This window comes from Sceloporus occidentalis, unplaced genomic scaffold, assembly GCF_023333645.1.
Source record: "Sceloporus occidentalis isolate IW3139 unplaced genomic scaffold, rSceOcc1.0.p SCAF_9, whole genome shotgun sequence".
Taxonomy (NCBI): domain Eukaryota; kingdom Metazoa; phylum Chordata; class Lepidosauria; order Squamata; family Phrynosomatidae; genus Sceloporus; species Sceloporus occidentalis.
The window spans coordinates 5018101-5029628 of NW_028316989.1; the positions used below are offsets into that span (position 1 = coordinate 5018101).

The 11528-nt window shown below is 41.4% G+C and overlaps 2 protein-coding genes across 3 annotated transcripts in view; one reads left to right on the forward strand and one right to left on the reverse strand.

Moving 5' to 3' along the window:
* Positions 1-6458, forward strand: part of DOCK5 (dedicator of cytokinesis 5) — a 77629-nt gene extending 71171 nt beyond the window's left edge. Inside the window, exons 51-52 of the mRNA XM_089538865.1 lie at positions 801-916; positions 2328-6458. Of these exons, the coding sequence (XP_089394991.1) occupies positions 801-916; positions 2328-2429 (218 nt within the window). The 3' untranslated portion in view covers positions 2430-6458. The remainder of the gene's footprint in view (positions 1-800; positions 917-2327) is intronic.
* Positions 6459-6917: 459 nt separating this feature from the next.
* On the reverse strand, positions 6918-8481 carry GNRH1 (gonadotropin releasing hormone 1). 2 transcript variants are annotated; one of them, XM_089538999.1, is made up of 3 exons: positions 8042-8481; positions 7762-7860; positions 6918-7110 (listed from the first exon to the last, which is right to left on the reverse strand). In XM_089538999.1, exons 1-3 carry the CDS (start codon positions 8180-8182, stop codon positions 6985-6987), a joined length of 366 nt encoding a protein of 121 aa, XP_089395125.1. In that variant the 5' UTR covers positions 8183-8481; the 3' UTR covers positions 6918-6984. The 2 variants fall into 2 exon arrangements, with proteins under 2 accessions (XP_089395125.1, XP_089395126.1); XM_089539000.1 differs by having other exon boundaries at positions 7026-7110; positions 7770-7860.
* Positions 8482-11528: the final 3047 nt, after the last annotated feature.

The following is an 11528-nucleotide window of genomic DNA, read 5'->3' on the forward strand; positions in this document are numbered from 1 at the left end:
GAAAGAGGATTGTTCCAAAAGCATATGGGAGCAATTAACGTGTTTAATTTCACAGTACCAATTCTGGACACTGATTTTATATATATATATATAATTAATGAATATAAAGTGTCTATTGGAATATTACAACGTTGTATCGAATGTTGTGCATGTGCATACACAAACAGAGACCAGATATAGCTATAGAAAATACATTTGATTGTGTGAAATATTATTATTTTTCTTGTTAAATATATATTTTAATATATCATCAACGATTTTCACATCAGTCTGCTTTGGCTCTTCATCTATAAGTTACTGAAGTGATAATCAAAAAATGAACAAGCTCTAGGAAAATTGAGGAAAACGTGATCCATTTACCTTCTGCCACTCATACTCTTCTAGAATTCAACTAAAGTTTGGGTAGCTTTCCTCCCCCATCAGTAAGCATTAGAGTCCAGGATAAAGTCCTGGGTAAGGTCCAATGTGAAGGGAAACCCCATTGGACATTTCTGATGTCATTCTGGATTTCATTTTCCATTGTCCCAAGTGTGCATTTTTCACATGTGCTTAGATTCATTTGTAGCACATACTTGAAGCCTTGAGACATTTCAGTCTGGGGAATTGCAAGTGGGATTCCAGATTGACACATCTGTTCACAATCACCTCCTAAAATACATGCATGCACGCACCTCAAATTACTAATGGCACAAGAGTGCTTCCATCAGAACCATGTCTTTCCTCCATAGTTGTTGGGGGTTTTTTTTAGCCTTAACAATCTGTCTTTTCTTCTCCTCTTTCACATTGTTCCTCCGCTCTAGGTTTCCCTTCTTTGCAGACAGATGGATTAGGGATCATTAACTTGCAGAGCACTCCACCGCCACCTCCACCCAAATCCAAACCCTATGAGAACAGCAATTCAAGGAACTCCACAGAGGTAAGGAAATGGAAAGTGGCACATTGATTTATTTGTTTGGATCCTTTCACTTGAGAGAAGGCAGAGCCAGGCAAAAATTTCCCATGGGCTTTTAAGGGTGGTACTGTTCTTGAAAGGTGTCTCCTTGGTTATTTCATGGAAACCACCAGAAGGCTGAGGAAAGTTTTTTTTTCCAATGCCAAAAAGAGTGCAGTAGTATCAAGTTACCCTTTTGGCTTAGGTAAAAGCAGCTTGCTCTGGGAACTAAATGTTAAGGAGGACATCAAGCTGTGCTAAAGAAACATATCTCCCTCTAATAATGTCTAGTATAATTTATCCTCCGTCTTCAGAGTAAGACCTACAATGTATGTGACTGGTTGCAGTGGTTGATAAGAGGTTCAAGAAGGTGATGTGGGGTATGTGATAATACCTAGCTTTCTACAGCAAGCACTACCTTGCTGTTGGTTGGCCATGTTGGTTGAGGTATCCTGTGAGCTGATGCCTGACAAAGTAATAGTTCCATGCTCAGCTATTTAATGTATGTTATCTACCTGTTGCCTCCATTTGAGAAACATCACACACACACTGTGATACCAAAATCCATGGATGCTCAAACCCCATTAAATACAAAGGTATAGTAAAATGGTGTCCCTTATATAAATGGCAAAATCAAGGTTTGCTTTTTGAAATATATTTATTGGAATATTTTCAAGCTATGGAGAGGGTCAACTGTATGCCTTTTTGTAAGCTGCCTTGAGTCCTAAGTAATGTCTTAATGGACCAATATATTCTGGCCGCTGACATTCCCCTGTTACCTGGGGCCCTCCATTGCTATTTGTATGCGCATCCCACTGTTCCAGATGCCATCGCTGCTGCTGCAAGTCACTTGCTCTGAAGCCAATCTGGGCATCTCATTTTGACCTCAGAGCAAACAACTTGCCACTGCTGGGAAAGTGCATGCAAACAGCCATCTGGCATTGCAATGGAGTGTTCTAGATCTTCCAGAAAAATCCATAACAAAAAGTGAATTTTGAAAAAAAAATGTTTCACAGGAGGTATACTTTCTGTTTGGTGCTGAACTGGCCAGACTGTTGTCTGGACAGTTTGCACCAGAACTTTTGGGTTTGGGCCATCCGTTGTCCAGACTCATCACAATGGGAACTGTGAGAGGACATTTTATTTGGCCCATGGGAAAGATGTGAGATACAAATAAAGGGATGCATGGATGGAAATCTCTCTGTTAGCTAGGAAAGGATTTGAAAGCCTCATTATCATCTCATTCACTTGAAAGAGGAAGGAGGGTCTGTGAGTCTGCTGGCACTTTGTAGCTCTGAGAGAAGTGTCCTTGGCATTCCTTCTCCATTACACCATTGGAGATGGAATTTTATTTTCCAGGCTGATTCCCTGTCTCTCTGTGTTTGCATTATTGCAGATTGCCCCACCTTTGCCCAGCAGGCAAGAAGTCAAGCCTCCTCCTCCCCCTCCTAAAGCAAGGAAATCCAGTGTCATTTCTTCAGACCCAGGATTGCAATGACAACTTCCGAACAACCAGCCCCTCCCATTGGACCTTGCCTGCTGTTCTGTTTTCCATCTGTACATGCATATGTGTGTGTGTGTGTATATATATATATATATATATATTTCCTGGGCTTCCTCATGATTTCCTCCTGCTGGAGAGATGAACAGTTTTGTCCAGATGTTCTCTTCTTTTGGGCCATGCCAAAGTAAGCCATTTAAACTGTTACAGAGCTTTTGGATTTGATTTTCAGCTTCTGATTTTCCTGATGGCAAGCCAAGACACAGGCATCCTGGCCTACCCCCAGAACTGACGTCTACATGGTCATCTGGCTTGAGTAATACCAAGAATTTCCTTGCTATGCACCCATTGGCACTTTCCCCAGCGTCACTAAAGTATTCACCATCAAGAACTCTGTTGGTCATTCAATTGGCCTTGCTCTTTAAACAGTGGTCAATATCACACTATGAAAGGTGGCCGTGAATTTACATGAACAGTCCGTCCCTAAAGAGCTGCAGCCAGAGGGAAAAATTCCTGGACAAGACAGCGCGTGAATCTAGGGAGCAAACTTCACACTTGTAAGCCCAGTCTGTGGAAATGTCAAAAGATGCTGCATAATCACTATGGGTGAGGAAACCTGCCAATGCCACTTTCCCCTCTGCATCCAGTGCTTCCTTTCAAGTCAAATATGAAGAAATCAGAGAATTCTCATCAGCTTTTTGGGACTTAAATGAAATTGTCTTCCATCCATACCAGCCAAATTTGGTACTACTCCTGTTACTACCTGGAAGAGGGCCATGTTATACCTGCCCAACATACAAGTGTTCAGACCAAAGAAACCGAGTCCCAATTTAGCTCAGGGATTCATATTCAGTTTTTCAAGAATTAATCACACAGAGCTTTCAACCTGGATAGACAAACATCTTAGTTTTGATTTCCTTCCATTAATTCTTTTTTAAATCACAAGGGTTTTTTTCCATCCTGAAGTTGAAGAAACTGTAGGTAAATTCTTATGCAAACAACGATTTCAAATGTCACCATTGCCCTTCCCTAGTCCTCAGGTATTCTTGGGTCCTGAACTCTGAGGCTGGGACTTGGTGGGTGAGTTAAACATGCATTGACTGCATGTTTTAGGTTCAGAACCACTTTCAGACACAAAAGTGAATATAGGTAAACACACTGCCTCTAATCACTAGTCAACATTATTAAGAAGAAGATCCTTGTATGAGGATCTGAAGCTGGAACTTCTGCCTTTGCTTGCTCAACCACTGGTACCTTTCCAGACCTTAGAAATGTTGCTTTTGGGGGCCACATCTTTAAGAGTCACTTTCAAAAGCTTTTTGGCAGTTGTGGTCCAAAAAATGTCCCTCTTCCCCAGCTCTGCTTTTGTATATTTCAGTTTAGCTTGGAGAAAGAGAGAAAATACCTACTGATCACGGCAAGTCTTCATCAGAACGTTTTGATCCAGTCATTACTTGTGATATCTCTGGCCTGGCTCTGATAAGTCCAGGCAACCCTACTAAGTAAGACTCCTTCTATGCCTAGATGATTTGCTTTGCTAGGAAATTGAACATCTTACCAGAAGGTACTACTTGATATCTATTGATGGAGAGAAGGACCTTATCTCCATGGTTGGACCAACTTACCTTGAAGGTCTCAAAGAGTTTTCTAGCGCTGTAATTGATGCCATCCATTCCTCATTCCTTATTTTGTTTTCTACTTATCAAGACTTTGCACATAAACAGGGTCGAGTACACTACTACTACAGGTTTGCTATCCCTTCTCCAGAATTCCAAAATTTGAAACACTCCAAAATCCCAAATTGTCCACATGGATGGCTGAAGTAGTTCCTGATATTCATTGTACATAAATGCTTTCTGATAGTCACTGTATATAAACTTTGTTTCATGCACAAAATTAGTAATATTATGTATAAAATTACCTTCAGGCTATGTGTATCAGGTGTATATGAAACAGAAATGAATTTAATGCTAAGGTTTGGGTTCCATCTCCAAGATACCTCATTATGAAGATGCTAATATTCCAAAATTCAAAATTGGTCCCAAGCATTTTGGATAAGGGAGACTCAACCCATGCCACCTTTTTTTCGGCTGAAATCATTGGTTTACATTTGTTTTGCCTTACATAATAATTGGTTGCCTTAAAACTAATTTAAAGGTAAAGAAATTTCATCTGTATATAGAGAACAGATTTGTGTATGATGGTGCTTCTTGGATATTCAGTATCTACAGATAAAGGACCACTTGGCAAGTAATGGGAAAGACCTCCGCTTGAGATCTCGGAGAACTACTGCCAGGGTTGACAATGCTGAACTAGATGGACAAATGGGCCTTAATCCGAGTCTTAGTCCCAATGAACAGACCCATTGAATCAATGGAGCATAAGGGGAGACTTACCAACTTCCCATTGCTTTAATAGATCTACATTAATTGGGATTAACAAATGTATTTGGGCCATATCCTGACTTACTATAAAGTACCTTCCTCTATCCCCTATATAAGTAAGACAGACATTCCACCCATCTTTAGCAACTAGATTGTATCCCTATTTGGATTTATTAGCATAATTCTGAGCAATGTTTTCCCCCCTTTATATACAAAGTGCAACCAGGCTGTTGACACTGGTTCTGAAAACAGGTGCCTTTGTTGCCTTACTGAGTTTAAGCAGGTAAAAAGATATTTCTTTACAAATGTTTGCTTCTCACCATGATTGACCTCCTCTTCTCCAGTAAATTTCTGCACCTTTTGTGAGACCTCGGATCAAATCCACCTTCGTTTCATTGCCCAGATGGCTCCAGGAAACAGACTATGTACATTAGGTTAGGGTGGGATGGAGGATCATTTTTGATTCTCATCACAGAACAAGCTGGAGATGGTCTCCAAGTCGCCCAGGAGCCTCAATCGCAAGTGCTTCCAGCTGTGCACTAATCATGGCGAATGCAGATGTCTTGTGAGCTTCTGTCTTCTCTCAGCCCCAGAGGGAAAAACTTAGTGAACCTTTTGGGGATATCTCAGCCAGTTTTGCTTTGTTGGAGGAGATGTGTAGCAGATGGCGCCCGTTCCATGTTGATTTGTTCTGCTGCTTGACTTGAAAGCCTCTAGATTTCATTGACTGCTTCCTCGCCACGACCCTTGCCTATGTAGAAAGATGAGCATCCTGAATTGTCTTCCCAAAATGAAGTTCTTCACCAACTTTGGAAAAAGGATTCCGCTGCACAAGAATGCAGGGTACATCTGTGTTATCCAATACTATATTTTGAATGGCAGACTTTTGAAGCTCATTGTCTATGAAGTAGGAGCTTATTGCACCACCTCCAGTGCCTCGTTTACCTCTTCTGAATTTGGCTCAAATTCGGAAAAGTTAGGCTGATTTTATCACATGGACTTCCTCTCAAAACGCCTTCCCGTTGCCTCCAGTGCTGAATTCGGGCCCCATAAGTACAAAAATTCACAAACTAAGTGTATTCAGGATGCTCATTTGTTGGTGCCATTGAAGCTTTAGTTAAATTATAATTCCACACACAAGTGCTGAGAGTTGACTCTACTATAAGACTGTTAGGCACTTCCTCAGGCAGCAGATGCTTTCTCAGGCAACAGACTCTCAACCATTCCTTTTGGGTCCCCTGTCTGCTTCCCTCTGTTGTAGTTTTGTGTGTCAGAGAACCTGTTCTGCATCCCCAGGGATTCAGGACAGCTTTCTCTCAAGGACAGTCAAGGATGCTGTCTTATTGCTAGAACACAAGCAATAATTTGCTTCTATGGAACGGAGGGGGAAGACAATTTGGTTAGCCAAGAAAAATATCTTAGGCTGGCCTTCAGACTATGTCACTGCTGGAACTTAACTGGAAGAGAGCCTTCCAGAGATGTTCTACAATCCACAGGGTTTTGCTAAATGCTGAGTGTTGAACATGTCCCTGTTTCTTATCTCCCCACTGACACATTATTGTTCTTATTGATCAACCATTCAATTATTATAACTTTTGTTTTCAGTACAGAATGTATTGCACCAGACTCACAGCTTTATTTATTTTTATAACTGTAAATGAAAATATTAAAAATCGATTGTCTATAAGTTTTGATTGTTTGCTTCTTTTGGGTGAGGGAGGCCAGGAGCTTTAATGCCTGCATCCACTGCGTTATCACCATTCATGTTCCTACCTTGGGAAGTTCACCCATCTTAAAGAAAACGGACTGTTCATTCAATAAATAATCCAGATTAAACAGATTATTCTTGCTAGAAAATCTGAGTGTGTCTTCTAGATGAAAACTCGAACGTCAAGAGTAAATGCAGGTTTGCATTAATCAGTATCGGTCAATTGGTTGCTTTTTCCCAGATGCATAGACAGCAAATGTCTTTGTGTGTTTAAAGTTTACAAAAATAAAATTAAGTCAACCATGGGAAAGAGGCATCAGTTTAAGAACATTATGACACGTGAGGCTATTGTCAAAGGGGTTGAAATACTTTTTATTGGTACTTGAACTCCACTACACATTTTCCCCAACATCAGAAACATAGATAACCTTAAAACATGTGCACATGTTCTAGAACACAGCTAGGCCCACACCAAACCTTGTGGCTGTGGTCCGTATTTATTGGAGAAGACTTCATTTTTTTCTTTATTCCTTTTTTGTGGATCTAAAACTTCTTTTTTCTCATTCTCTCCTTCAATCAGCTTTGCCTGTATTGCAAAAAAAAGAGAAAACCTTTACAAAACCTTCAAACAAAAACTATTTGGACACCTAAAACTATTGTTTTTGTCGAAACACCTAGGACTTTATCACACTAAACTATAAACTAAACTATAAATGTTAACAGGTGAAAAGCATCTTTCGCCAATTCATATGACACAATGTCATGTCTGCCCTGCTACTTGTGATGGTATTCTGGAGAGTAAATATCTATGAGGCTGATCCATAGGGCAATAGCAGTGCTTCCTTTCCTAGGTACACAACAGCACAATCCAATTGACTGGAGGTGTGACGACATGTCATCCAGATGTTGTTGTGCACCAAGGGAAGAAAGCATTGCCATCATCTCAACTAGAAGCCTTTTCTATCTTCCTCAGTGTAAACTTCACTTGTATGCATCTGAAGAAAAGTGTCTTTTGCCAGAACGTATGACACAATGTCATGCCTGCCCTATTGATGCTATTGATGAAGATGGCTTTTTCTACTGCCCCTCTCCCCATCTGCTGACGGCTCCCCAAATGCATTACATTGGTGTATGAGAGCTCGCCATTGGTGTAAGTCACCAAGAGGATTCAGGTAAGGAATTCCCTGGCAGGGGAAAAAATTTATGTTACAGCATATTCTAAAAAGAATTGACTTACAAAGGCACCTTTCAGTCCGGTGAGGGTAGGATGCTGACATGGCATATTGCATCGGAAATACTGCAACTCTACGGGTTTGTCCATCCTGTTTGCAAATGGCTGGAAAGAAAAGGACACAAGTGGCATAAGGTGGATGGCTTCTACGTGCCAACAATTTTTTAGGACACAGATTTGCCTTAAACTTTTCCAAGTTCTCTAGTGACCTCCCAATCTCTGTCCCTCTCTCCCCTCTCCTTTGACTACTGGAATATAGGAAAATGCAACTGGAAAGTCTTCTTACCTCTTCAAAGTCTTCTCTCAGAGTCTCAGCATCCCTCTTTCCTCCAGGTCGGAAGCCATAAGACCAGTGCTGGGCAGAGCAGAAGGATGGAGATGTAGCCAGCAGGAAGAAGCCTACAAACAGCAGCCCCATCTTCTTCATTCCCAAAAGAGCAAAGACACCACGCTGATCTGCTTATGCAAAATAAGCCTAAAATAAATAAGAGTAAAATAAAACAAAGCAAGCATCCTAGAATAGTTTTGAGTTGAGCTTGGAATAAGGGAATGTAAAAAAAGAAAGGGAATTCTTCCAAACCTCCATTGGCTTGGATCCAGGATACACCTCCCACTGCATCCTTCTGGCTCCCACCACAATTCACTTAATCCCTCTATATTTGCTGTCCTCCAGCAATTTCTGGGGATCAGAAAGGCTGCCATGGGGATCCACATGTATTTGTTCCACCTATGAGAAGCATGGGGAGTAGTTCCCAGCAGCCATAGACAGCATAACCAATGAAGAGGAATACGGAATCAGCAGACAAACAGCATAAGGGTAGCCATACAATTTTCATCCCCTGCAATAGGTTCATTACCTGATGGATAACTGCAGATGGGAAGGGAGGAACACTTTCTCTCCTGTCTCCTTAAACACCCAGTATTGAATTTTCTTGCTTTTTATACCCTTCTGTCTGAATAAAGACCTCTCCCATGCTGAGTATAATTGTGGTCTTATTTATGTCATAATGCGTTTGGAAGGAATAAAGAACTGGGACTCCTTCCTCTTTAGTGGATAAACACAGCTGATCATCCCAAAGAGGTAGCAGCAGTGTTCCTTGAAAAAGAGTGGTAAAAAGAGCTGTCATTTTCTCACAAAAGGATGTGTGTATTTGATCTCCCTTGTCTAAATCTGCCCCAACACATACCACTAACCATAAGCACAACTTATGGGAACCTGGGCCCTCTTTCTGTCCCATTTGGAAATGGATTCATTTCCTCCCTATGGATGATGTGTAACTAGGGTTGCTGTATTCCTGATCTGGCTGGGTTTTACCTGGATTCTAGGTATTCCACCCAGATCGTCATCCAGACTTTCAAATCCAATCATTTTAATTAATTAATTAATTAATTAATTAAGGATTGGTAAGGAAAGCGAGGAAGGCAGCAGCAGAGTAAAAAGAACAAGGGCAGGATGCATTACCAAGGGAGAGAGGAGGAAGGAGAGAAAGGAGAGTCAGCAGAATGAATGATGGAGTACTAGTAGGAAAAGGAGGGACCTGTCAAATAAGTTTACTGAGAGGTAGTGTTTGCCCAAGGTCACTTGGTAAATCCCACAACCGAGCCAAGATCTGAACTCAGCCTCCATGTTGTAGTGGTCTGAGCATTGGACTATGACTCTGGAGAGCAGGGTTCGGATCCCCGCTTGGCCATGAAAACCCACCGGGTGACCTTGTGCAAGTCACACTCTGTCAGCCTCAGAGGATGGCAATGGCAAACCCCCTCTGAAGAAAATCTTGTGATTTTAGGTTCACCTTAAGGTCTCCATAAGTCAGAAATGACTTGAAGGCGCACACCACAGACACTCTCCCTGTTTCAGGTCCAGCATTTTAAATATTACTCTGTACTGATTCTCTAAGATCAGTTGCGACTATTGAAAAGAAATCATATGGAAGTGAAAACACAGGGGAAGGAAAAATGCAACCGTTACACTGGGGAATTAGAACACTAATTGGAATGGTTTACATAAATATGCAATATGAGGATTTGGTGAATTAGAATATGACATCTCTATGCAAAAGTGGCCGCTCTAATCTCATGCTCAGGACAAAGCTGTGCAAGTATCCCCTCCAAAGAGCTAAGGGGGCTGCTCTCCCACCTTCAGCATTTATTGCCTGAAGCCTTGGGCACAGAATATTGCTCACAATGCGCAGCTATGACATGACACAGCTCTCCATTGATCTATTCATATTTCCTGTTCTGCTTCCCCTGCGTATTAGTGGATTAAAGTAATTTGCTAAAGCCAAAAATACTTAAGGAGGATGTGAGTATCTTTGGGAAAGGATAATGCTCTTTTGTTCACCTTTACAGGCAGGACTGACGTGGCACTTCTGCAGACATGGTGAGAAACCATGCTGTGAAAACATTTTACAGGCAATTTGTAAAAGGAAGAAACTGCTAACAGGAAAGGTATGTGAGTGCTCAAAAACAGCTGGCATTATAAGCATACCTCAGTTAACAAAGACCCTGAGCTCCTTTTTACAAAGTGTTTTTAAGTGGGATTTTTCGGGTGGCCATGTTTCCGATATTATGTAAATCACGATGTGTTTAAATTCTGGTAGTAATACATCACCAAGCAGGGCTTTTTCTCCGTCCCTTTTCAATATGGGCCATCCAACATGTTTCGGTAATACTGTATATCTTTGGAGAAGCTTCTGTCTAGGTGACTTTAATAAATCTTCATGATTCTTCAGTTGTGCAGCAGGGAACATTGTAATTTTCAGGGTGTGCATCCTTATTAGACAGCTCTCCAGCCCACTTCTGAGCTGGAGGATTATCCAGGATACTGTGTTTCTGCCCTTGTGGAATCGCGTCTGGATCTTTATACAATTAAAAGATAATAAATCCTACAAAGCCAAGAGCAGCACATAAATAATGCTACTAATAGTCAAACATCTTGGCCTGAGCCCAGGGAAGCCAGAAACCTGAGGTTGACCACCAGCACATTGATGATCCCCAACTCCATTCTTTCATCAAGGAAGCTGTATTTCTTCTACTGGCACCAAGACTGGATAAGGGCAAATAAACCCAAGTGCAGTCCAGACAAGGCATTAGAGCTCCTGGTCAGTCAAAAGGAATAGGGTTTCAGCTTACAACACAGGCGCAGTCTGAAGACACACTTTTGGATTCAGCCTAAGCCTGGATGCTTAGGCTTTTATGGTAGTCAGGAGTGCTTTTGCAGTGTTAAAAGCTGTGATGCCAACCTTGGCCATTCCTAGACATGTTTCATCAGGCCACAGTGACGCATGCATTAATTACATTCTGCCTGAATTTCTGTAAAGTGTTTACATGGGTCTGCCTTTGAAAAGTGCTCAGAAACTTTAGCTAAGTCCAAAGCGCAGACTGCTAACCAGGATCAGTTACAGGGAATAAATTACTCCCATCCTTTAACATCTCCACCAGTTACCAGTCTGCTTCTGGATACAGGTCAAATAGTTGATTATGACATATAGCTCTATATGGCTTTGATCCAGGAAATCTGAAGATTGTATTCTCCTATAAGCGCTTGCTCAGGCTTTGAGATATTTGGTGAATGTCTTGGCATCAACAGGCGCATGTTTGATAGGAACATAAGAAGGCCTTCTTGGTTAGCATTTTCCCTCTGAAAATTAAGCCAGATATGGGGAGTGTGTGGGTCTCCCAAGTGTTGTTAGATTACAACTCCCAGAATCACTCACCATTAGCAGTATTGGCTGTGTATGATGGAAGTTGTAGTCCATCAACGTCCAGAAAGC

What these genes read in the sequence shown, in the direction of transcription:
- GNRH1 (XM_089538999.1), bottom strand. Translation starts at nt 8,182, where the DNA reads ATGAAGAAGATGGGGCTGCTGTTTGTAGGCTTCTTCCTGCTGGCTACA. An exon ending in TGAGAGAAGACTTTGAAGAG is followed by an intron (nt 7,861 to 8,041) that starts GTAAGAAGACTT and finishes TTTTCTTTCCAG; the next exon opens with CCATTTGCAAACAGGATGGA. An exon ending in CCGGACTGAAAGGTGCCTTT is followed by an intron (nt 7,111 to 7,761) that starts GTAAGTCAATTC and finishes TTTGCAATACAG; the next exon opens with GCAAAGCTGATTGAAGGAGA.